This window comes from Ammospiza nelsoni, chromosome 25 (assembly GCF_027579445.1).
Source record: "Ammospiza nelsoni isolate bAmmNel1 chromosome 25, bAmmNel1.pri, whole genome shotgun sequence".
Taxonomy (NCBI): Eukaryota; Metazoa; Chordata; class Aves; order Passeriformes; family Passerellidae; genus Ammospiza; species Ammospiza nelsoni.
Genome location: NC_080657.1, coordinates 1,556,802 through 1,582,307, shown reverse-complemented (window position 1 = coordinate 1,582,307; position 25,506 = coordinate 1,556,802). Strand labels below are relative to the sequence as shown.

The following is a 25,506-nucleotide window of genomic DNA, read 5'->3' as shown; positions in this document are numbered from 1 at the left end:
AGGTCTGTGAGTGAAGCCCTGTTCAAGCCACTCATGGGGAGAAGGTGGCAGAGCTGCTTTTTTGAGATCTTCCTGTCCAGCTTTCACCTAAAAATGTAGTGTTTTGCTCCAAACTGGACTTTACAGCACATTCCAGGTGTTTCAGAGCAGGAAATGATTTCTTTTATTCTTTAGCCCTTGTGCTGGCAGCAGAAAGGTGAACAAATCACTTTGTTAAGCCATCAGGGATTTGGTGCAGCCTCCCTGTGGAATGGGTGCTTTTTTTTTTCCTTTCCCTTTTCCTCCCTTTTGATCAGGAAAATTATTTTAGAGCAAAAGCCTTCTCCAGGGCTTGTCAAGCCGTTTTGGTACAGCATGAAGGTGCTTTGGGGCTGGAACAGTTTTCACTCACAGACTCAATGAAGGCCAGGCAGCAAAACAAGAGATGGCAGTGGGGCTTCACCTCAAATCCCCGTCTGCAAAACCATCCCTGCAGCTCTGCTGCGGAGCTGTTGCTTCACTGTAGAGGGAGCATGAAGAACTCTTTAACATTTGCTTGCTGGAAACATCCAACTGTCAGAAAGAAGTTACAAAAGACCAAAAAAAAAAAAAAAAATTGCAAAGCAGAGCGCGCTAAATTGAGCATGATGTGTCCCTGTATGGTTTGTGTTTCATGTCAACTGTTTTTAAGATTAACTGACATCCTTGCTTACAAGTTTAACTAACCCCCCTGGGATTTAAACAAACAAAAACAAAACACACAGAAGGGAAAGAGGACGGACCTGTGTGTGGGGTTCTTTTTGCAAAACAAAACAGTCGCATGCTGGACGCTAACCCCAAGCTTTACACTGTGTGTGATACGGCTGAACTGCTCCATAAGGCTCTGTCTTTAACTGCTCAAGGCACACCCTGCAAGTCGGTAAGTAAAAGCCTTTTACTCCCCTCCCTCCCATCCATCTCCTTTTTTGATCTTTCTCTTTTGTTTTTCCCCCCTTTTCCCTCTTTCTCTGTCTTTCCACGTCTCTGAGTTTGCACGTCAGGGCCTGGCCATGGTGGTGGAGAGCTGAGGTTGTCCCAGAAGGTTCCTCCCGTCCCCACAGCAGGGTGTTGGGATGCAAAAGGAGTTCATTCCATAGTCCTGATTCCCTCCTTGTTATCCCCACAAAAATCTTGGAGTGCTTGGGCCAGCCTTATACCCAACCAGTGGCACTAGGAGAAACCCAAACGTCCAAAGAGCCTTTGAACAAAGACACTTTATCACTTAAATTATCACCCTCCCTGTGGGGATAGCAGCAAGAAAAGGCCCTCCAGTAGCTGGTGTGGTCCCAGTTTGTCCCTGTTCATGCTGAAACCTCCAACTTGTTCCATTTGTCCCCTGGCCCTGTCTGAGGAGCAGCTTGGAGGTGCTGCAGTGGGGAGCTGTGCTGCTCCTGCCCTGATGCATGGCTGGGAGCTGCTCCATGCCATGGGGCTCTGTGGTGTTCCCCACCCATCCTGGCACTTGGGATTTGCTTGGGAAGTGCAGGATTCTCAGCATGGCAGGGATCAGCATGGAGGCTGTGCTGGGGAAGGTTCCTCTTTGCCCCACAGTGGGTGATTCTGGGGGGTTTTCTTCCCCAAGAGTGGGATTTGTGTTGTCTTTGCTTTTTAAAGGTGGAGTTGTTGAAGGGCTTTGTTGTGCTTGTTGGTTTCCTGGCCTCTTTTCTGTGGAGCATTAGGAATGAGTCTGAGTTTTGGTGCTTGCTGCTTTGCTGCATTGCTGCTGGTGGATATTGGAAGCATCTTGGTGCTGCCCTGGTGATGGACTAGATTGCAAACACTTTAGGACTTTCTAGCCTGTTTGGGGATTTTAATTTTCTTTTTTTTTTGTTTTGTTTTGTTTTTTAAGTGAGGCCTCCCTGAAACTCATGCAATGAATGCTGGAAATGCTGAATTTTGATCTAATTCTTTTCCTTCTCTTTCTGTTCCAGGGCAGTGAAGCCGTGGCAGGAGTGATCGATCTTGGCACGGTAGAAATATTCCCTGTGTTTGGTGCCATGCAGAGAGGTCTGATAGATCAGGACACAGGCCTGGTCCTCCTGGAGACCCAGGTGATCTCCTCTGACTTAGTTGTCCCAGAGACCAGTGAGAAACTCTCCTTGGAGGAAGCCCTGGCAAGAAACATCATTGATCCCAGGGCATTCCAGGTGCTGCAGGAACTGAAGGATGCTCTCCAGCAGGTGGAAGAGATCAGATGTGAAGGGAGGCAGCTCCTCCCCGTCGCTGCTGCCATAGAAGAGGGCAGGATCAGTGAGAGCACTGGGCTGAAGATTCTTGAGGCTGAGCTCCTCACTGGGGGCTTTAAATTCCAGCAGGGCAGAATCAGCATGGAGACAGCAGTGCAAGAGGGGCTCCTTCCCCCCCAGCTCCACTCCAGGCTCCTGTCTCACCTGGAATGTGGCAAGGACCTGATTGACCCCAACACTGCTGAGAAGATCAGCCTGCCTGAGCTCCTGGACAGGTGCATCACCCACCACGAGACCGGGCTGAGGCTGCTCCCAGTCAAGCAGCTGGCGGGTGGCATGGTGAGCCTGAGGTCAGGCAGGGAGGTCAGCATCTTCCGTGCTCTCCAGGAGGGGCTCATAGACAGGCAGGTGACCACCAGGCTGCTGGAAGCCCAGCTCTTTGCTGGTGGCATTGTGGACCCCAGGACAGGGCACAGGCTGACCGTGGATGAGGCTGTCAGGCACCATTTGATTGAGCAGGATTTGGCCTGCACGCTCCTCGTCCGGCAGCTCCAGACTGGTGGGATCGTGGACACCACCACGGGAGAGAGGCTGAGCATGGATGAAGCCCTGAGGAGGGGTTTGGTGGCTCCAAGGACTGCACTGCTGGTGCTGGAATCCCTGTGGTCCTTCATGGGGCTGCTGTGGCCAGAGACAGGGGAGGTCATCCCCGTTGTAGATGCTTTGGAGCAGGGGATGCTCTCCACGGAGTTGATGGAGGAGGCTCTGAGCAAGAGGCAGCTCCTGCAGGCTGTTTTCGTCCCAGAAACCACAGAGGTGGTGTCCTGGCAGAGGGCAGTGGAGCAGGGCATCCTGGACAGAGAGGTGGTGAAGGAGCTGAAAGCAACAGCCATCCCTGACGTCCTGGCCAGCGTGCAGCTCTCTGGAGCTCCAAGCAGGAGCCAGAGCTCCCCTGGAAGGAGCCCCACAGGTCAGGAGGAACCTCTGCTGAGGAGTGATGATGAAAAGCTGATGTTCCACCTGATGACCCACAGCTACATCAACATCCACGATGGCCAGAAGGTGCTCCTGGTGGATGCAGAGTTGAGCAACCTCACTAAAGCTCTCATCCAAAGCCAGGAAAATGGATCCTGTGCACAGGTGTTGGAAGGCTTTGAGGAGAGGGAGGCAGCTCTTGAAAGCAAACCTTGCAATGGTTTGGCTTTGCAGCAGCTTGAGCTTCAATCTGCTCCTTCAAAAGGTGAAAGTGAGAAGATCCTACCACCCAGAAGTGCTCTGGAGAATGGGGAGGTGGTGGTGGGACCTGAAGGTCTCCTCTTGGAGGATGCAGAGGAGTTCCTGCGTGTGGAAGAGCAGGAGCAGATTTCCACTGAGCTGGAGAGCATCAGGAGTGAAACTGATGCTGAATTTGGAAAAGAACAGGTGATTTTTACAACCAGGGATAAACATCAGGTAAAATTACTGATACCAGAACCTCCTAGTGACCTTGGTAGTGGATTAACCAGAGAAACAGAGGAAATGATGATTGAGGCAGAAGAAGAGTCCAAGCCTCCTGCAGCAGATGGAGTGGAAGGTCCCGAATATCAGAAGAGGGCATTGGAAAGTGGGGCAGTGGTTGTGAAAAGTGAAATCTGCATTACAATGGGTGTTCCAGAAAGCAGAGACAGACTGAAAATGGTGGCAGAGGGGTCTCAGGGTATGAGGGAGCCTGAAGGAGAGGCAGGAGATGTGAGAGATGTGAGAGGGGTTTATGTGCTGAAGGAGGGGACAGTTGAAAATGGTGTGCTGGGAGGGGAGGAGGATGTGCTCCCTGCACGTGGGGAGGCAGCACCAGCAGAGAGGCAAAGCAAGGACATGGAAACCGTGCTGAAAGTGGAGGAAGGAGAGTGGGAAGAAGTGTTGGGTGATGAGGGACCATCCCTGCCACCCCATGAGGAGCAGGAAGCAGAGGACACAGGAGAGCAGGAAGAAGTGCTGGGTGATGAGGGCGTTGAGGAACCACCCTTGCCAGCCCCTGAGGAGCAGGAAGCAGAGGACACTTTGGAAAAGCTCCTGATGCAGCTCCAAAGTGGTGGCATCACCCACGAGCAGACGGGCAGGACTCTGCTGCTGGATGAGGCCGTGGCCTCTGGGGTGGTGTCTGGCCACACAGCTGTGAAACTCATGGAGAAGATGAAGATGTTCAGTGGCTTCTTTGACCCTCAGGCCTGTGAATCCTTGACCACTGAGGACGTGATTGAGGAAGGTCTGATGGATGAGGAGCTGCTCCAGAAGGTGCTCACGTCTGACAAAGCCATAAGTGGTGTCCTTGACCCGGGCAACAACTTTGTCTACTCCATCAAGGACGCTGCTGCTGTTGGCCTTCTGGACAAGGAGACAGCCATGAGGATCCTGGAGGGGCAGGTGGTCACTGGGGGCATTGTTGACTTGAAACGTGGCAAGAAGGTGTCAGTGACTTTGGCTTCAAATCTGGGCCTCATAGAGCCAACGAGCCAGGCAGAGCTGGTGAAGCTGGAGAAGGCTTCCAAGGGGAAAGGCACTGATGAGGTGACCAGGCAGAAGCTCATTAATTTGCAGGCTGAGACCAGTGGGATTGTGGATCCTGCAAGCAAGCAGCCTTTGACTGTGGCAGAGTCTGTTGAAAAAGGGCTCCTGGAGAAGGAAAAAGCTTTTCAGCTGTTGACCAAGCAGGTTGGTGATGGAGGGATCATCCACCACGTGTCTGGGATGAGGCTGTCGGTGGACAACGCCATGAAGCACGGTTTGATCAGTCCAGACCTGTGCAAGGAGCTCAGGAAAGCTGAAAGCGTGGTCCTGCAGGGCTTTGTGCACCCAGCTACCAAGGAGAAGCTGCCCTTGCCCCAGGCAGTGTCCCTGGGGCTCCTCAGCCCAGAATTCCAGAGGAAAGTGCAGGAAATCCAGGCTGAGAGTGGGAGCATCCTCGATCCAGCTTCTGGCCAGCGGCTGGCTCTGAGTGAGGCGGTGCAGGAGGGCTTGGTGCCCCAGCAGGTGGTGGAGAAAGCCCTGTCATCTTCAGCAATGAGAGAAGGCATTGTAGACCCCGAGACCTGCCAGATCACCCCCTACCCAGAGCTCCTGAAGAAGTGCAAAATCGACGTCGAATCCGGCCAGCGGTACCTGGAGGTGCATCCCTTGCAGGCCATCAGGGACGCAGCGACAGGCACCAAGCTGCCGTGTGCCCGGGCGGTGAGGCTGGGCCGGGTGGACCCCCTGCCCGCCCTGAGGCTGCTGCAGGCACAGGCAGACGCTGGAGGCGTGGTGGAGGGCTCTGTGAGCAAGAGGCTGTCCCTGAGGGCGGCTGTGGAGCACGGCGTGCTGGATGAGGCCATGGCCAAAGTCATTGCCAGCAACCAGCTCAGGGCTGGGGGAATCGTGGGTGCCCCCGGTGGGAAAAGGTTGACCGTGAGGGAAGCTGTTGGGAAAGGGCTGATTAGCCAAAAATTAGCTGCTGGTCTTCGGGATGTGCAGGTGTCCGAGGAGAAAGTTGGCTCTGAGGTGTTCAAAGCGGAAAAATTGCAAGTCTCGCAGGAAAAAATAGAAAAATTATCTCCAAAAGAGGGAGGTGTCATCCTCCCTGCCAGATCTGATGGTGCTGAGCCCAAAGCTCACCCTGAAGCTGTGAGCTATGACACAGCTCAGGCTGTTGGGAAAGGGCTGATTAGCCAAAAATTAGCTGCTGGTCTTCAAGACATGAAAATATCTGAGGAGAAGGTTGCCTCTGAGGTGTTCAAAGTGGAAAAAATGCAGGAAAAAATAGAAAAACTGTCTCCAAAAGAGGAAGGTGTCATCCTCCCTGCCAGGTCTGATGGTGCTGAGCCCAAAGCTCGTCCTGAAGCTGTGAGCTATGACACAGCTGAGAGTGCAGCTGCTGCCACTGAGAAATCCCCCAAAGCATGGCCAGAAAGGAAATTAAAGCCCCAGGAAGCTTCAGAGGGTGGTGTCCATCCCCAAGATGAACATCATCATCATCTTCATCACCCCCAGGCAAAGGCTGTGGTGACTCCAGAGCTCCCCTCAGTGTTGGGGACAGTGTCCCTCCCTGAAGAGGCAATGGTGACAGGGGCTGTGGAAAAAGGGATCCCAAAAGGCATCTCCCAAGTGAGAGCAGCCCAGGGCAAGGAATTGAGGGAAGAAATGACAGAGAAAGTTGAGAGACAGGGCTTGGAGAAGGAGCAGTTGGGCACAGAGGTGCTTCACCAGGAGGATGATGATGAGGAGAGGAAGAGGAGGAAAGAGTTTGTAAGTGCAGAGGGAGTTGTGGCAGGTGGAGAAGGTGCAGTGGTGACTTCTGGGCATGGAGAGAGAGTGACCGGCGTGGTCCAGGAGACACCAGCAGCCCCGAGGGATTCTGTCAGTGTGGGCACAGGGAAGGGAGGGATGGGTCCTGCAGAACCCCCTGAGCTTGGTGTTCCTGTGGGAGATGAGCTTGCAGGGGAAAGAGCTGCCAAACACACAGGAGGAGAAACCCCTCGCATGGAAAGTGCAGTTGAACAGGAGAAAACCAGTGTAACTGAGCTAAAATCTACCCAGAAAAAGAAAAGCAAGAAGAAGAAAGCGAAGCAGGGCAGCATTCCAGGAGACAGCGCTCAGCCAGAGAAACCTGCAGAGAAGCAGCTCCTTCCTCCCCTGGCTCCCCAAGAAATTCCAAGGAGAAAGGGCGAGGAGCAGCACTTTGTCCCCAGGGTGCCAGAGCCAGAACATGAATCCAGCACCGAGGCTGCTGCTGGGCTGGCACGAGACACAGCCAAGCACAAGGGTGGAAAAGGGAGGAAAACAATTCCTGTGAAAGACACAGAAATGCCCAGAGAGGATCAGGTGCTCCCTGAGCACGGGGAAGCTCGAGAGGTGGTGGAAGGTGGCACCAAGGATGGGCAGGATTCCTTGGTGGCCCTGAAACGTGAGGAAAGGAGCCTGAGTCTGGAGGAAAGGATGGCTCAGGATGACACCAGGGTGGAATCCTTGGTGGTCCTGAGTCTGGAGAAAAGGATGGCACAGGAAGACACCAGGATGGAAACCACCCAGGATGTGCCCAGCACAGCCACCGTGGCACAGGAACTGCCCCATGACTTAATTATCAGAGAGGAACCCACAGAAATTCAGGAAACCTCCGCAATCCTGGAGCTTGGAGAGGAGAAGCAGCACGAGCAAAGAGCTGAGCTCAGAGGAGACCAAGGAGGAGCCTCTGCTCCCCCAAAACCCAAAGAAGAGACCCCCCAGGAGAGGAGCAAGCAGCCAGGCCCAGGTTTGCTCTTACCTGTGATCGTGGAGGGGGAGCTGCTGGAAACCTCGAGGGAGTCCACGAGGCCGGCCCAGGTCAGTGAATATTTTTGCTATTTAGGCAATTTTTCCTGAGCTATTTGTGGATGTTTGGTGCTAAATCTGTCTGAGATCCTCAGCACAGAGGGCAGCTGAAGCAGGAGGAGTGGATGTTGCAGTGGATTTGGTAAAGGAGCTGGTCATGTACAACTGGAAACACTCAGGGCTGAGTTGTGGCTCCTTTTGCTGGAGCATTACTGCTAAATGACTAACAAGTAAAACTCCTTTTTTTTTGGCACTTTTGCTGCAACACCAAGAGATCTCTTGCCATTTATAAGCTTATGTTAGAAAAAGAACCATGTGGTTTATTTCTCCTGTAGTAAATCTTGTAGATAAGGCTGGTAAGTGGCGAGTCCATGAGTGGGAATGTTATTAACAAATTTCTCCTTTGGGGAAAAAAAAAATCAAAAAAAAAAAAGAATTTTATATAACACTTTGTCTTCTTTTCTGCCTAAGTTTGAAGCTTTGATTTCCTGTCTGATTCTGCAGATCAAGTTCAGCAAGAAGTTGTGTCTGGAGCACGACCAGAGGCTGATATCTTATCTCTCCATGCTCCGAGACATCGAGATGAGAATCAAGCGTGTGCAGCCAGCAGAGCAGAATTTGGCAGCCCTGCATGACCTGAGGCAGCAAGCAGAGGTGAGAGAGGCTGGGCCAGGCTTGGCTGGTGTCAGACAGAGCTTTTCCCCCCTCTCCCCAGCTTCCTGGGGAAAGAAACCTTTGTCTCAGGTTTAACAGGCTTTGATATCAAACCTCATCCCTCCTGCAACAGCCTGAGCTTGGCTGACAGGAATTTTACAGCCTGGAGAGAGGCAGGAGAGTGCTGGCAGCCTAGCAGGGCAGGAGGGGGGGAATGAATTTTTCCAGGCTGAGTGTTTGGAGCTGCCTCTCCAAAAGCCCTGCTGGGTTTTGGCAGCAGGGAGGCGAAGTCACCCTGTGGTGCTGTTTTGTCTCAGGCTCTGGGCTCCGAGCTGCAGGAGCTGAGCTTCCCAGTGGGTCAGGAGCTGGATGCCGTGCAGAGGATTGTGGCCAACCCGCCTGAAGAGGTCCCTGAGCAGTTACTGAAGGCTTTGGAGAAGGATGCCAAGAACCTCCAGAAGTCTCTGAGCTCTGCAAGCGAGGTCCTGCAGTCCCGGCTGCAAAACCTTCGTGGGGCAGCAGAAGCTGAAAAGGTAGAGCTGACAGCTGCCCCGCTGCTGCCCCAAAAACTCCCTGAAATTCCTCCTTTAAACCACGAATTTCTGCTTTTCAGGCTAAAATCCTGGCCCAGCACGAGGCTCTGGAGGGCAGGCTGCAGGAGCTGCTGGGCTGGGTCTGTGGCACCACGGAGTCACTGGATGGCAGAGATTTCCAGCAGGCCACCGATGGCAGCAGCTTGAGCCACTGCCTGCAGCACTACAAGGTAACCATGGCAATGCCCCTAATCCTGCAGCCTGCTGAACCTGCTGCCCTCTGCACAGAGGAGAAGCTTTTAATCCTGCTTCCCTCCCAGGCTTTGCCCTTAGCTTGTGCTGCAGCAGGAGCTGCTGTGCTGGGTGTCCTCTCTAAAGTCATTTATTTCCATAGTACACATTATGATATATACACTTATAATTATATACATACATTAAAAGAGAAGCTTTTAATCCTGCTTCTCTCCCAGGGTTTGCCCTTAGCTTGTGCTGCAGCAGGAGCTGCTGTGTTGGGTGTTCTCTCTAAAGTTATTTATTTCCATAATACACATTATAATATATACACTTATATAAGTGTATAATTACACTTATATAATTATACACTAATATATAATATATAATATATAATATATAATATATAATATATAATATATAATATATAATATATAATATATAATATGTAAGTGTATAATTATATAAGTGTATATAACTTGTATAATTATACACTTATATATTATATTATACACTTATAAGTGTACATAACTTGTGTAATTATACACTTATATATTATATAAGTGTATAATTAAAATACATTAAAAGAGAAGCTTTTAATCCTGCTTCTCTCCCAGGGTTTGCCCTTAGCTTGTGCTGCAGCAGGAGCTGCTGTGCTGGGTGTCCTCTCTAAAGTCATTTATTTCCCTAATACACAGCCTGGTTTGGTTGTTTGAAATGCTCCTGTGCAGGGCTGTGGTGGTGGCTGAGTGACCTGGGGAGATTCCTGTCAGGCTGCATCCTCTGGGAAGCTGCTCCATCACACCTGCCCTGGTCTCCGTCACCTGTGTGTGCAGCCCAGTCTTCTTATCCATCTTCTAGCAATAAAGATTGTTTCCAAGTTTGGTGGTGGCATCTTAGGCGTGGAAATCAGGACATTGAAGGCTTTGAGAGCTGGGTGGTGGCACATGGAGTCGCTGTGGTCATGTGTGGGTCATCTTCAGACCCAAGGGCAACCCTACACAGCCAAAAAACCTCTTGGTGAGGTGCCAACAGCACCTGGTGCAGAGGGAAGTTGGAAAATCCCAGTGGTGAGATGCTCTCACCTGTGATGGTGTTCACAGGGGTCTGAGGGTGAGGGAAGAGATGGGGATCTGACCCCATGTTTCAGAAGGCTGATTTATTATTTTATCATATATATTATATTACAACTATACTAAAAGAATAGAAGAAAGGATTTCATCAGGAGGCTGGCTAAGAATAGAAAAAGAAGGAATGATAACAAAGGTTTGTGTCTCAGACAGAGAGTCCAAGCCAGCTGACTGTGATTGGCCATTAATTAGAAACAACCCCATGAGACCAATCACAGATCCACTTGTTGCATTCCACAGTAGCAGATAACCATTGTTTGCATTTTGTTCCTGAGGCCTCCCAGCTTCTCAGGAGGAAAAATCCCAAGGAAAGGATTTTCCATAAAACACATCTGTGACACTCACCTCCATGCTGAGTTCAGTTTTGGGAGAGTTTGGTGTTTTTGGAATGTATTTCATGTGACACCTGCAGATGGGAAGTAGCGCAGCACAACCCTGATCATTTTTAGGGTCATTTTAGGGTCATTTTAAGGTCATTTTGGGTGTTTTTTTTCTCTCCCATTCAGGAGCTGAAGGAGCCCCTTGCTGACACCAAGGCTGAGCTGGACGCCACTGCCTTTGACATCCAGCTCCTCATCTCGGAGCACGCGCAGGATTTGACCCCCCAGCAGAGCAGGCAGCTGCTGAGGCTGCTCAATGAGCTGCAGAGAGCCTTCAGGGAGCTGTCAGAGCGCGTGGCAGCGCGGCTGGAGGTGCTGCAGCTCTGTCTCCAGCAAGCGGGGCAGACGGAGCAGGTGAAGGTTGTGAGACATCTCCTCCTCTGCTTGCTGAAGCGCTTCCCAGCCACAGGAACAGCACCTCCAATTTGGGATCTCCCCTGCATGCCACTCTCAGTTCGGGAGTTCTCACTGCACATCATGACCTTCCTCTAAAAGGCTTTCTTCTTCCTACCAGGCAGAAAGTTGCTTTGCTCCCAAAATGTGGAGCCCTGCCGAGGTCTGGGCAGCAGTTCTCTGCTAGATATGGAATTGTTTGGGGCTGGGTGGAATAAACCCTGTTATCACCCCCAAAATCCCTGTGTAGGGAGCACCCAATGTCCTATTTGCACTGCGCACATCAGGCATTGCTGTCCCAGGGAAACAGCTGGCAAGGGCAAAAACAAGCCCTCAGATCTCTGAGCAGCACCCAGCACTGCATGGATCCTCTCATCCAAGACAGGATTAATGTGTTTTTATTATTAACAATTGCTCTCTGTAACTCTTGCCTGTCCTCTCTGGAGTGTGTGTGTGTGTATTAACCAGTTTGCTTTGCCTTTTCAGATTGAGCCCATCCTAACCCAAGAAGAACTCGCTTTGCAGCTGAAGAGCTCTTAAGAAGGCTCTTTCAATTTGCTTCTGTTGTTTTATCTTATGACTGGGAGAAACAGGCACAGTGTTTGGCACAAGTTTGTACATCACCTTGCTGAAATGCCCAGTGAAAAGCTCAGAAACCTTTTATCCCCCCTGGCAGAGGGGGACAGGGGTGTCACAGGGACTCTCAGGTCACATCATGCTCAATTGCTCAAACAGGCGCTTCTGTGTTGTGCTCTGGCAGCAAAAAGAGGAGCTGGATCAGCCACAGAAACACTTTCCCTCTCCAGGGCTCCCTTTCCAACCCCAAATCATTTTAAAAAATCCCTTATTTGGGGTTGTCTGGGGCTCCACAGTGGCGCTGCCTGCCCCAGGCCGTTGTTGCCTCTCACTCAGTGAGTTTCTGCTGCAGTTTTAATGTTTGTAAAGTAGAATGGAAGAGGCACAGAAACTCATGGCTGAGTTTTGCTGGGAGAGCAGTGCAGCTCCATCTTGCAGCTCAACAGAGAGAAACCTCCAATGACAAAAGTGACAAAAGTGCCACCAGCTCGGCAGGGATGTGACACCTGCTGCCGGACAGGGAGCACCTGGAGATCCGCAAAGTTTTCTGTGCTGCATCCTCCCCTCCAGGAGCTGTAACCTGACCTTGCCTTTCAGCAGCAAGTGAGAGGAGGTGCACGGCTGGCCCTGACTGTGCCCCTGTCCCCTTTGCTGTGCCCACAGACGCTGCAGGAGCAGCAGGCAGCCCGGGCACAGAGCCTGGCCGAGCTGAGCCGCTGGCTGGGCCAGGCTGAGGACACCCTGGCAGAGCAGCAGACAGCAGAGGGGGACCTGCCCGCCCTCCAGCAGAGGCAGAGCGATGTTAAGGTCGGTGATATTTAAATTTTGGGGGGCAGAGGTGGGGAGGTTTCACTTTAGGAGTGCCCAGAGCCTCATGAATTCACCCATCCAGGAGCTGCAGAGGAGCATGCACAGCAGAGCCGCCTCCTTCGCCAGTGTCCTGAAGAGCACAGAGCAGTTCTTGGAGGAGAACAAGGCCAAGCTGGAGCCTGGGGAGCTGGCAGCACTGCAGCAGGACCTGCAGCGTGCCAAGGAGCAGTACCAGTCCCTGCAGGAGAGGGCAGAGGTGGCCCAGAAGGAGCTGGAGAGTGCTGTGAGTGCTGCAGTGCAGCAGGAGACTGAGAAGGTAACGTGCCAGGGGCTGCAGAGCCTCCAGGCTTTGCTTGTGGGGGACTGTGAGGTCCTGGGAGCCCATCTGGGTGATGCAGCACAGAGCAACTTGTGGTTCCTTCCTGGGTGAGGTTTCCCCCAGATATTTCTGTCATTAAATGCCTTGGGAGCTGCAGCTGGTTGTGCACGGAATGGGGGAGGAAAGGTCCCTTACTCTGCCTTTGGGGTGACCCCTGATGGATGAGGATTGCCAATCACATCCCAGCCCTTTTGGGGTGTATGAGGATGAGAAATTCAATGTAGCAGTGAGGCTGAGATGTCTCACAGCTTTTCTGCACCTTCCAGAGAGCCACAAAGGGTCTGGAGGTGTCTCAGGCATTTGCTGAGGCTGGGAAACTCCTCGGGTTTGGTTTTTTTTTTTTTCCTCTTTCTGCTGATTTTTGTCTCCCTCCCCCGTGCAGCAGTCTGCTGAACATGCAAGAACTGGGTCATTCTTATCTGGAGCCCTTGTGCTTTCAGGTGAAAGCTGCCAAGGAGCTGGAGGAGAACAGCAATAAGATCGATTCCCTCCTGAGCTGGGTGGCGTCGCTGGAGCAGAGGGGAGAGCTCCCAGAGTACAGACCCCACCCTGCCAGCCCAGGCACAGCAAAAAGCACTGGGGATGTCCCTGATGGCCACACTGTGGGAGCAGGCAGTGCTGCTGAGAGCCTGGATGAGCACTACGAGAGGCTGAAGGTCAGCACTGACACCTTGTCCCATCCAAAGCCTCCTGCCCCATGCCTGTCCCTGCTGTTATATGGGTATGAAATAAATATGGGATTCTCCATGGGGGAAGCTCAGAAAGGCCCTGCAGGAGATGCAGAATGTGTAGTGGGTGTGTGCCCACCCACAAGGTGTAACCAGGGTCCAGCAGGTGCCCATGATGCCCACAGAAGGGCTCACTCTGTACTCCTGTAGCCCAACCTGGGACGTTCCCGGTTTTCCCCACCCTGCTGATGCTTTGTCGCAGAATCATGAAAATAATTGGCTTGGAAAGGACCTTAAAGATCGTCCTGATCCACTCCCATCTTACATTAGACCAGGCTGCTCCACTGCACCCTTTAATCCTTCCAGGGCTGGCCCAGCCACAACTCCTGGGTGACGCAGAGGCAAGCAGAGCTTTGTCACAGAATCATGAAAATAATTGGCTTGGAAATGACCTTAAAAATCATCCTGTTCCACTCCCACCTTCCACTAGACCAGGCTGCTCCACTCTTTGCTTTAACCCTTTCAGTGCTGGCCCAGCCACAGCTGCAGAGGCGAGCAGAGCCCCCTCAGCACCGAGCTCACCTTTCTCCCTGCACCTTCCAGGCGCAGCACCAGGAGCTGCTGTCCCAGCAGCAGGACATCATCCTGGCCACGCAGGCAGCACAGGCTTTCCTGGACAAGCAGGGGCCCAGCCTGGCTGGGCAGGAGCAGGAGAGGCTGCGGGCACAGCTGGCACAGCTGCGGGAGCGGTACCCGGCGTCGCTGGCGCGCGCCGAGGCGCAGCTGAAACGGGTGCAGCTCCTCAGGGAGGAGCTCCACAAGTTCCTGCAGGACCACGGGGAGTTCCAGGCCTGGCTGGAGCAGGCAGAGCAGGAGCTGCAGGGCATGTACAAGGGGGACAGCGACCCTGCCTCCCTGAGGCAGCTGCTGCGGCGCCAGGGCAGCTTCGCCGAGGATGTGATCTCCCACAAGGGTGACCTGCGCTTCGTCACCATGTCGGGGGAGAAGTTTCTGGATGGGGATGCTGGGGGTGATGAATCCCAGCTGGTGATGTCCAGGAGTGTGGTCAGGAGCAAGCTGGAGGACGCCACGCGGAGATACACCACGCTGCACTCCAAGGTATGGGAAGGGCTGGGAGCTGGGGGCTCTTTTCCTCCCATGTCCCAGCCATCATGGCATTTATGGATTGTAGGACAAGGATTGTCTTCTTCAGGGCTTGGGCAACACCCTTGTCTTGCTGTTGCAACATCCGTGTCACCCCTAGTAATTCAATTAGCCTGTGGCAAGATTGATTTTTTTTTTTAATTGCTTTTTCTTTCTTGCTGATTCCTGTGCCTTTTCCCGCGGGCTGCTCAGCATTTACGTGCATCCCTGTCACCTCTCCTTGCTCCCTTGCAGTGCTCCAGGCTGGGCTCCCACCTGAACACCTTGCTGGATCACTACCAGCAGTTCCAGGAGGTGGCAGAGTCTCTGAGGACGTGGCTGCAGGAGAGTGAGGCTGCCCTGGGGAAGCTGCTCTCAGAAACGGTCTCCTCAGATCTGGCCGTGCTGCAGAAGCAACTCGCCAGCACCAAGGTACATTTGAAGGATTTCCTGGCAAGTGCTGGAGCCTGGATGGGAATTTGGCTGCTCTGAGCAGTCAGCAGCAGGGAGATTTGACCCATTGGGGGTTTTTTGTGCCGGTTGAGGGCAAAGATCCACCTGCAGGTGTAGCAGGTTCTGTGCTGCAGGTCAGGTGGAGCCAAACTTCTGGGAAAGGTGTTTAGGGGCTGCAGACACCCCAGAGGGGCATAGAGAGGGACATTCCTCCCCCATGAGGGTGCCAGAGCACTGGGACAGCCCAAACCCTCTGATCCAGCTCTGTGTGGGGGTAGATTTTTCCATCATTTCTTAACAATCCGGATGAAGTGCAGAGGATCCCTCAGAGGGTGTAAAAGCTCCATGAGTGTGGCAATCCTGCCTGGGACCCATCTCTGATTTTTGGCTTATCTTGTGTGGAAACAGCAACTGCAGGGAGACCTGGCTGAGCACCAGGTGCCAGTGGAGAAGCTGCAGAAAGCAGCTCGGACCCTGCTGGACATCCAAGGGGAGCCAGCCCCAGACCACGGCCACATCCAGGAGACAACAGGTACAGAGCAAAGCAGCTGCCTGTTAGCAGGGAGGGCTGGGGAGAGTGGGAACAAGCCAGAGGGAGCAAAAATAAATCACTTTTTTGAGGGAATTTGGGGGTAATCACATGGCAGTGCATCTTCAGGGTTTGCATGTGAGGAGGGATGTGCCACTTGTGTTTTGTCCCCTGTCTCACTGCTGAAATTGGGGACAGGGATTTGTCATCACTGAAAATTTTGGGGAGCCAAAGGTGACCCTGGCTGCTCGCTGAGCACTTGGAGCTCTGTGCCACTGAGTGTGCTCTGTGCTGAACCCTGCAGATGCCATCGTGAGCCGCTTCCAGAGCCTGTCCCAGCAGATGTCCGAGCGCTCAGACCTGCTGCAGAAATCCATTGCCCAGTCCCAGAGCGTCCAGGAGAGCCTGGAGAGCCTCCTCCAGTCCGTGGCTGAGATTGAGAAGAGCCTGGAGAAGGATCAGCCGGCTGTGCTCACCTCTGCCTCCATCCAGGACTCGCTTGCCACCAGTGTGGTAAGGCTGGGCTGGCTCCCTCACCCCAAACACCCCAGAGCAGCACCTGCACCATGCAGGGGTAACTGCTGAGTGCTGAAAGCACCAAAAAAAAAAAAACCTAAAAATGAATATGAGCAGAACTATTTTATTTTATTTTATTTTATTTTATTTTATTTTATTTTATTTTATTTTATTTTATTTTATTTTATTTTATTTTATTTTATTTTAATTTTTATTTGAATTTTTATCTTAATTTTATTTTATTCTATTTTTATTTTTTAAATTTTTTAAATTTTATTTTATTTTACTTTAATTTTTATTTGAATTTTTATCTTTTATTTTATTTTTATTTTTTAAAATTTTATTTTAAATTTATTTTATTTTATTTTATTTTATTTTATTTTATTTTATTTTATTTTATTTTATTTTATTTATATAGAATCACTGAATGGTTTGGGTGGGAAGGAACCTTAAGCACCATCCTAATTCCAATGCCCTGCCATGGGCAGAGACACCTTCCCCTGGACCAGCTTGCTCAGGGCCCTGTATAATCTGGCCTTGGACATTTCCAAGGATGAGGCAGCTCCAGCATCTCTGTGCAAAGTCACAGACTTGTTGAAATTCTCCTTTTTTCTTTGCTAACAAGATTTCAGACACAGGGAAAAGCAGATCATGTTGGGCAGGTCAGAAAGGAAAGAAAAACTGGGATACAAAACTATTTTTTCCCAACTCTCGTTGTGTCAAACCACCTGCTGCTGCTCCAGAGGAGAGCCCGGTTAGTTCTGCTGAAGAACCCTCCTTAAAAACCCCTCTCTGTCCTCGTGTGCTCCCCACAGAAGCTGAAGCAGGACATTGCCAGGCAGAGGAGCTGCCTGGAGGCCACCAGGGAGATGGTGGCGCGCTTCACCGAGGCCGCCGACAGCCCCGCGGCCTCCACGCTGCAGGACAAGCTGGCGCGGGTGACAGAGCACTTTGGGAGGCTGTGCCAGCAGCAGCAGCAGCGGGAGGACGCCCTCAAGGGCCTGCTGCCCAAGGTGGAGCAGTACGAGCAGCTGTGGGAGAAGCTGCAGCAGTTCACGGAGAGCAGGACGCGGCTGCTGGCGTCCGGGAACCAGCCGGACCACGACATCGCTCACTTCTCCCAGCACATCCAGGTGAGGCCCTGGGGAGGAGTTCTGCCTGCTCCAGGGGTCTGAGGAGGGTTCAGGCTGGTCCTGCTCTCTTCACGGAGAGCAGGATGTGAGTTTTGGCATCTGGGAATCAACCAGACCACGACATCGCTCACTTCTCCCAGCACATCCAGGTGAGGCCCTGGGGAGGAGTTCTGCCTGCTCCAGGGGTCTGAAGAAGGTCCAGGCTGGCAGGATCCAGCCGTTCCCAGCTGTGGGAAAAGTGGGGTGGTGTTTCCCCGGAGCCAGGCTGGTTTTCAGAGGGGGTCTTTTAGGATCCAGTCCAAACGCAGCAGGATTTTATCAGTTAAAGACTCCATGGGGTTAATACAGCAAAATATCCCTGTGAGGGCAGTGTAAGAGTGACAGAGACCCTGGAAGTTTCAGAGCCAGAGTTCTTGGAGGTCTTGGAGCCAGAGATCCTAGAGGTCTTGGAGCCAGAAACCTTGGAAGTCTTAGAGCCAGAGATCTTGGAGATTTTAGAGCCAGAGACCTTGGAGGTTTCAGAGCCAGAGATCTTGGATGTTCAGAGCCAGAAATCTTGGAGGTTTAGAGCCAGAGACCCTGGAGGTCATAGAGCCAGAGATCTTGGAAGTCTTGGAGCCATCACTCGCTGGTAGAGCTTGGGAGCTCATGGAAGTGGCTCCTGCTCTCTCCTGGTGATGTTCTTCAGCCCCCTGAGGGCTGGAGTGTTTAGTCCTGGAATGGTTTGGCTTGGAAAAGACCTTAAAGATCATCTCATTCCATGGCCCCTCTTAGGGATAGGGATATTTTCCACTAGACCAGGTTGCTCAGGGTTGCTTTGGAGACTTTCAGGGGTGCTGTGGAGCTGTGCAGGATTCCCACAAGTGTCCTGGCACAGGGGGTGCTTTGTCCACTGAGAAATGCTGGAAGATGACACAAAACCAGACACCTGTGCGGTGGCAGGGGTTGATTTGGCTTGGTCTAGGGCCCCCTGTCCCAGTCACCAGCATTGAGAAAAGTGGGGATTTGCCCCTGCAGCTGCTCCAAGTATTTGCTGAGCTGGAGGAGCAGGTGGCAGCGAGCTGTGCCCAACACTTGGCACTGGTGCCACACAGAGCTCCGCAGGCTGTGGCACTGCCCAGTCCATCCCCTCTGCTGCTGGGGAATGTGGTCAACATCCCCCCTTTGCTCTTGGCAGGAGCTGAACTCGGAGATGAGGCAGCACCAGGAGGACCTGGCCACCCTGGAGCACCTGGCTGAGGAGCTCAGCTCCTGTGGCTTCACCCCCAGCTCCTCCCAGCAGCAGGAGAAGCTGCAGAGCCTGAAGAAAGATTTCCTGCAGCTCCAAAAGGTGGCAAAAGACAGGTGAGTCCCAAGGAGGGGAGCTTGGGGGTGGCCTCATGGTCCAAGCAAGGCCCTCCCTGTGGAGATCTCCTTTCCAAGGAGGGGGGACATGAGCCAGCTCTTCCTGCCGCCCTCCTCCCACGCCAGGATCCTGAGGCAGCTCTGCTCCAGCTGACGCTTTAAAAAAAGCCTTGGCTGGGGGCGTTGTGAAAAATTCCTGGTGCTGCAGCAGGAGCAGGAGCTCTGCATTTCCCCAGCTCCAGCCCTGAGCGTCCTGCTGGCTGCTGGGAGGATGGGGAGCAGCCTGGAGTGCCCTGAAATGGGGATAAAAGGGAGCTGGAGCAGGGTCAGAGCAGCAGCATCCACACCTCTCTGGCTGTGTGTCCAGAATCACTGTGGGATGCAGGGAAGGTGGTGGGGAAAAGGAGATGAAACTCCCAATAATCCCCAGAAATTCAGGGCTGCTGTGGCCAGCAAGGATGAGCCAAAGGGGCCTGAGAGTGCCTTGTTCCCCCAGGATGGGCTGGATGGATGGAGCTGTGGCCAAGGAGGAGAGGCAGCACAGCCTGGGCTCCCCAGGGATGCAGGGGCCTGAATGAGCCCTGTCTTCCCAAAAATGTCACTTTTCCCAGGATAAAGAGCCTGGGCAGGCTGGCAATGATGGTCTCATGGCTGTTGGCACCACTGGAGTGCCCAAAAGTGCCACCAGCCAGGACTTGATGGGATCAGCAGCACTGGGTGCACCCCATTTTGTGCTGTTCCCTGGCAACATCTGATAATAATAATAATAATAATAATAATAATAATAATAATAATAATAATAATAATAATAATAATAATTTTAAAAAGGGCTCCTAGGGACACAGCCGTGCCACATTCAGGAGGGGGTTATTACAAGGCAGAGCACGAGCTCTGACTCTCCAAAACCTTTTCACTCCCAGAGAAAAGGACGCCTCATCCTGCCAGGAGCAACTGGACGAGTTTCGGAACCTGGTCGGCGCCGTCAGGAAGTGGCTGAGGGAGGCTGAAGGCAAAATTCCACCTGCTGAGACCTCCCTGGGCACCCAGGAGCTGCAGCAGCACAGGCAGCAGATCCAGGTGGGAGCCTTGAAATCCTTGGGAAAGCCTTGAAATGCTGGGATGTGAAATAAATCCCATGAAGGAGAGGCCTTGCTGATGGTCTCAGCGTGCATCCCGTGCAGAGCAGGGAGCAGTGTGAGAGATTCCTTGGGTTTGCTGTCACTCCCTGTGCCTGCTCTGGTTGGGATTTAGGAGTGGGAGACCTGAACACGCTGTTTTTTCTGTGTTTCCCGTGGTGGATGTGGAAGGTGGCCTCCTGTCACCCGAGCCCCCGCTGTGCTCCAGCAGAGAGAGGGATGTGATAAATCAGGATGTGCTGGGCTTTGACTCAGCTCTGCTGAATCACCCACAGCCCTCACACCCCACAGCACCCAGGGCAGCGAGGGGGAGGAGGGATGTCCCCAGAATGGTGGGAGGGAGAAGGTTTCATTCAGCAGACCCATTAGCTGGGAAGAGCTTTTTTTGCTGTTTGATTTCCCCCCCCTGGCAAAAATAGATTTATCACAGCCACTTCCCCCAGTGCAGCCATGAGCTGCTGATGTCCCCACAGAGGGGACAGGGGGCTGTGGCCAGGCAAGTGTGGCCTCCAACCCCAAACTTGGCTTTTGAGCAGGATCTCCTGGAGGAATGGAAGGGGAAGGGCCCCCAGGTGGAGGAGATTGGCCGCAGAGGGACGCTCCTGGAGAACCTGATCGTGGAGATCACGGCCCCCAACACCCCTCCCAAGGCAGGTGAGTGGTGGCCAGCACTCCTGAGGACATCTCTGCTGTCAGCACTGCATCTTCTCCGAGCCTGCCTCCAGCGAAAAATGAGATTATTTCCTCCTTTTAACCAAATCCAGAGGGCCTGTGGTGATCTGAGTATGGTGAGGCTCGGTGGTTGAGTCACTGCCACTCGTTGCTTCAATGCATCATCCTAACTTGGCTTAATTAACTGTAGCCTAATGAATTGCCCTGTGCTTGCTGTGGGCACACACATCACACTCTGGTAGAGCTGGGGAGCTCATGGAAGTGGCTCCTGCTCTCTCCTGGTGGTGTTCTTCAGCCTCCTGAGGGCTGGAGTGTTTTAATCGACCTCCAGCAGTTTGGGTTTCGTATCTGGATGACATTTGGGGGCTGTGATAGTCAGATGTGATTTACTGGTCTCCCTTTTGGCTTCAAGTCTGTGAAGCAATGAGATTATGTCTGGTTCGTTTGGGAACCAGCTCGAAGATGTCTTCCAGCTTGTGAGAACAAGTCCCTGGACTCTCATCACTGATGGGAATTTATGGCAATTTATGGTCTGAATTTGTTTGTTAGGATTAAGTTCATGAGCAGTTCTCAGGGAAACCATCAGGAGAAGTGGGGAGAGGCTTGAGGGTGACCAAAGGTGCAGCCCCTTATGTCCATGAAAGTTTTAAAATATGGGGTTAGAAAAGAGAGACCTGCCTGAAAATGTGAATCTCCCTTTGGTTGTGACATCTGGTGTCCGAAGAAGGGACATTGGTGCATCTCTGGGCAAATGACAGCTTTGAATAGTTTCATCGCATAAAAAAGGAGGATGTGGGGGAATGAATCCCTTCAGGGAAGGCATTCAGCAGTTTTATTGGGTGTAAGTCACAAAATCATGCTCAGGGTGGCAGCTTCCCAGGAGTGGCAAGATGCCTGTGGTCCCCCAGCCCATGCAGGAGCCACATTATCCCTGCTGTCTGGGTGATGGGAGAGCTGCCCAGCTCCAGAAACTCCAAAAAGGCAGGAACAGCTCCAGGAAAACGAGGGGAGCACAAGGTGGAGAGATAAAGGGGCTCCAAACCAAATTATTGCCCCGTGCTGGGCAGGCGGATGGTGGAGGCACCACGTCAGTGCTTGGTGGTCCCTGTCACGCAGCAGCCATTCCTCACTTGCTGTCTGCACCCCTAACACTTCTCTCTTGTCCCTCTTGTCCCTGTCCCCTCTGCCCAGGTGCCACTCTGCCCACTGCAGGAAGCTCAGGAGGCAGCGTGAACGGATACCACACCTGCAAAGGTGAGCTCACTGTCAACACCACCCTGTCCCATCTTCATCCTTGCATTTCCATTCCCTGGCAATGCCAACCTCAGTGTGGCACCGCCAGCACCCCGGCAGAAGGGAAATGAGCTTGGCAAGGGGTTGGGAATTCTCAGCTGCTGTAATTGGAGGGTGGAGGTCGGGCTGAAGGACGGAGAGGAGCAGCCCTGGGGAGTGACAGCACCCTGACACCTGGTCAGGTGGTGTTAGGAACTGATAAATGGGAGATCATTTTAAGGCCTGCAATTAAATTTATTGGTTCTGTGGGATTATAGCAGCATCCAACCCTCCAGTTTGAAGAGCAATTTTAATTATTGCCCGTTATCTGCTGTTAGTTCTGCGGTTCAGCGAGATAATAGGTGCATAAAAATGGCTTCATATCTTGCTGCCAAATTATTTAACCTTGTATTAGCACTGGCTTTATGAAAAGGGGGCTCAGCTTGCATCAAGCTCACCGACAGAGAGCTTTGTTTGTAAACTGTCAAAGGGCACAGAGGGGGGACAAGTGGACAATCCCCCGTGGCAGGAGAGGTGAGGATGATGCGACGTCGCTCCGCAGGCAGAACGTGGCCTCTTTACTCCTCACCTCAGCTCTCTGTGGCTGCCTGGGGCTGGCTTAGAACCTGATAGTGTGAGGGGGAGGATGGTGGGCAGTGCTGCTGACCCCGGGCTGATTTTTTTTGGGTGCAGACCTGACGGAGATCCAGTGCGACGTGTCGGACGTGAGCCGGCGGTACCAGGCGCTGGGTGCAGCCCTGCAGGAGCGCCTGCAGCAGCTCTCAGCCATGCTGGACAGCATGCAGCAGGTGCAGGAGGAGGCCAGCTCCATGCTCAAGTGGCTGGAGTCCAAGGAAAGGATGCTGTCCGAGCTGGACGCCTCCTCCTCACCCACCAAGACGGAGACGATGAGAGCGCAGGCTGAGCACAACAAGGTGATGGCTCTTCACGACTTCCTGGGGTCATAAAATCACAAAATAGCCCTTAAAGATCATCCAGTTCCACCCCTCTGCTGTGCATCTCCCAGAGGATCCCAGAGATTGGGCTTTATTGCACAGAATTGGCCACAAGCCACAAATTAGCACAATTTGCCCTGAGTTGAAGAAGGGGCATTCCCAGACACAGCCTCAAGCTGCACCAAGGGAAATTTAGGTTGGATATCAGCAAAAAGTTTCTACAGAAGTGGGGATAAAGTTCTGGAATGGCTGCCCAGGGAGGTGGTGGAGTCACCATCGCCATCCCTGGATGTGTTTTAAAAATACTGGATGTGGCATTTGGTGCCATGGTTTAGTTGAGATGTCAGGACTGGGTTGGACTCAATGATCTTGAAGGTCATTTCCAACCTGGTCATTCTGTGAATTCCAGGCAGATTCATGGAGCAGCATCACAAAATTCCCCTTTGCTTTTAGACCTGTTGATGTCAGGCTGAGGGGAAAAAGAGATGATTTGGAGCCCTTGCTGCTGAGTCACTGCAATTTCTCCTGGAAAGCAATTCCCAGCTTTTTCCCTGCCCTTGCAGCCAAGTTAGGTCACAATAGTGCTAAAAAATTGATTTAACTGAGGAGCAAAGAGCAGAAATCATCCAGCTCTAGCTTGTAGGTGCTGCTTCGTTCCTGCTCATTGATTCTCCTGCCCTGTGCCTGAGGAAGTTCAAATCATTCTTTTCCAGGCATTTCTGGCTGAGTTGGAACAGAATTCTGGGAAGATCCAGAAGGTGAAGGAAGCACTTTCTGGCCTGCTGGAGAAATATCCAGATTCCCCAGAAGCAGTGAACTGGAAGAAGATGCAGGAAGACCTGAGTAAGTGCCTGGAGCATTAATGAGGCTTCTGTCACCAAACATCACGTTAGAGGAGGTTCAGGAGTGAGGGGCAGCCCCAAAGTCACGCTAGAGCAGAGTCACTTCTAATTAAAATTCAGTAAACAGCAAACCTATCTCTGAGCTGTCTGGTGTGGAAGGTGTTCCTGAGATGAGCCCTGTCGTGATTAATGGGATCTCTGTGACGGATGTGGATTTTAAAGGATTGCCTCCTTAAAAAAAAAAAAAAAAGGTGAGGGGGGGAAATGTGTTGGCAGCACAGGTTGATTGTTTTGATTAAAAGCTTCACTGCTTGATATAAAATTCCAGTCATTAGTGAGGCTACCCTTGGTAATTAAGTGTTGACTAAACAAGGCTGTGTGTTCAAAAAGAAGCCCAGAGATTCCTTCTTTTGAAGTAGCAGGAATGTGTTGGCTCCATCCAGGAGTTCTGAGTGAGGATGGGTACACATGAGAGTATATTCATTTATCAGGGATGTGAGATGGCTCACCCAAGGTCATGGCAGCAGTGATTAGAGCACAGAAATCCTGCTTGCAAGGTTTTCTCCTAAGAGCTTGCAGGAGCTCCTAGCAGAAAGCCACTGGATTTGGGTGATGGCTTCTTAGATGTAGAGTGGATAGAGTTTTATTGGAAAATAGAGATTTCCCATGGAGAAAACCACAGGGAGGGGAAAACAACCTTGGTGATGGAGGGATGGGCTGGCCAGGAGCTTGGCCATGGCCAACAGAGGTGCTGCTTCAGATTGCAGGTGGGAGAGGGCCAGCCAGGCCACGGCTGCACGGCAGCAGAAGCTGGAGGAGTCAGCGACCCAGCTGGCCACGTTCCAGGCCACTGAGGCCCAGCTGAGGCCCTGGCTGATGGAGAAGGAGCTGATGATGAGCGTGCTGGGCCCCCTCTCCATCGACCCCAACATGCTGAACGCTCAGAAGCAGCAGGTGCAGGTGAGAAGGGGTTTGTGACTTGGTGGTGGGCTCAGGATGGAGGAGAACATCTCACCCAGGAGTGAAGGTTGTGCTGGTTTTGTGAGCACTCTGAGTGCTCAGAGACCTCATGGCTCATCTTCCAAGTCCTCCAAACCCCACTGAGCCCAAAGGCTGTGTTGGTCTTGTGGATACTTTGAGGTGCAGTGAGTGCTCAGAGATCTCATGGCTTCTTTTCCAAGTCCTCCAAACCCCTCTGAGCCCAAACTGCTGTGAGTAACTTGGAAAGGGAGCAGTGCTGAGCTCCCTTCCTGCGCTGGATTGACTCAGCAGTGAATCACTTGGCCCCTCCTGGAGAGTGAAATTGCTTTAAACAAGGCCTGTGCTGACGCTCTGCAGGACTTGCTGATGCTGCCCCTCTGCCTGCCAGCCTGGCCCTTCCATTCCTCCTGCTCCCAAATCCTAACACGGCTCTAACCAGCCACGTCATGGAGCAAAAAAACAATCCCCAGTGGAGACAATTAGATTTTCATCTCATCTAAGTGGTTTGTGCTACATTATAAGACAAATAACAGAGAGAGCAAAGTCCTGGAGTCATAGACCCCTCCCATCTTTTAAACTCCCAGGGTCACAGTAAATCCTGGGCTACCCAGGCCAACTGCTGTCCCACCCCAGGGCCTGTTCCTGCTGATTCCATGGGCTGCATAAAGCCCCTGGAGGTCTGGTTTGTTTTGACTGTGTGTACTCGGAGCCGTCAGTTTTATGCAAACATTTTTATGTTATTTCTGTTGCAGTTTATGCTGAAGGAATTCGAAGCTCGCCGGCAGCAGCACGAGCAGCTCAACCAGGCAGCCCAGAGCATCCTGACTGGGCCTGGAGATGTCTCCCCATCCACCAGCCAGGTGCAGGAGGAGCTCCAAGGGGTCAACCAGAAATGGTCCGAGCTCACCGAGCGCCTCAACTCCCGCTCCAGCCAGATTGACCAAGCCATAGTGAAGAGCACCCAGTACCAGGAGCTTCTGCAGGGCCTCTCAGAGAAGGTGAAGGCTGTTGGGCAGCGCCTGAGCAGCCAGTCTGCCATCAGCACCCAGCCTGATGCTGTCAAACAGCAGCTGGAGGAGACCAGCGAGATCCGCTCGGACCTGGAGCAGCTGGAGGAGGAGATCTCAGAGGCTCAGACCCTCTGTGATGACCTCTCCGTGCTGATTGGGGAGCAGTACCTCAAGGATGAGTTGAGGAAACGTCTGGAGACGGTGGCACTTCCCCTGAAAGGCCTGGAAGATCTGGCAGG

At 52.4% G+C, this 25,506-nt stretch overlaps 1 protein-coding gene across 1 annotated transcript in view; it reads left to right on the top strand.

Moving 5' to 3' along the window:
* The window catches only part of LOC132083701 (microtubule-actin cross-linking factor 1-like), a 146,489-nt gene that overhangs the window by 65,449 nt on the left and 55,534 nt on the right, over positions 1 to 25,506 (top strand). Inside the window, exons 36-56 of the mRNA XM_059488527.1 lie at positions 1,950 to 7,538; positions 8,031 to 8,180; positions 8,498 to 8,713; positions 8,794 to 8,943; positions 10,581 to 10,808; positions 12,087 to 12,230; positions 12,316 to 12,549; positions 13,053 to 13,268; positions 13,884 to 14,399; positions 14,679 to 14,855; positions 15,285 to 15,408; positions 15,710 to 15,918; positions 16,737 to 17,054; positions 18,232 to 18,398; positions 19,319 to 19,475; positions 20,071 to 20,188; positions 21,398 to 21,460; positions 22,172 to 22,413; positions 23,148 to 23,277; positions 24,037 to 24,236; positions 25,010 to 25,505. Of these exons, the coding sequence (XP_059344510.1) occupies positions 1,950 to 7,538; positions 8,031 to 8,180; positions 8,498 to 8,713; positions 8,794 to 8,943; positions 10,581 to 10,808; positions 12,087 to 12,230; positions 12,316 to 12,549; positions 13,053 to 13,268; positions 13,884 to 14,399; positions 14,679 to 14,855; positions 15,285 to 15,408; positions 15,710 to 15,918; positions 16,737 to 17,054; positions 18,232 to 18,398; positions 19,319 to 19,475; positions 20,071 to 20,188; positions 21,398 to 21,460; positions 22,172 to 22,413; positions 23,148 to 23,277; positions 24,037 to 24,236; positions 25,010 to 25,505 (9,844 nt within the window). The remainder of the gene's footprint in view (positions 1 to 1,949; positions 7,539 to 8,030; positions 8,181 to 8,497; positions 8,714 to 8,793; positions 8,944 to 10,580; positions 10,809 to 12,086; positions 12,231 to 12,315; positions 12,550 to 13,052; positions 13,269 to 13,883; positions 14,400 to 14,678; positions 14,856 to 15,284; positions 15,409 to 15,709; positions 15,919 to 16,736; positions 17,055 to 18,231; positions 18,399 to 19,318; positions 19,476 to 20,070; positions 20,189 to 21,397; positions 21,461 to 22,171; positions 22,414 to 23,147; positions 23,278 to 24,036; positions 24,237 to 25,009; position 25,506) is intronic.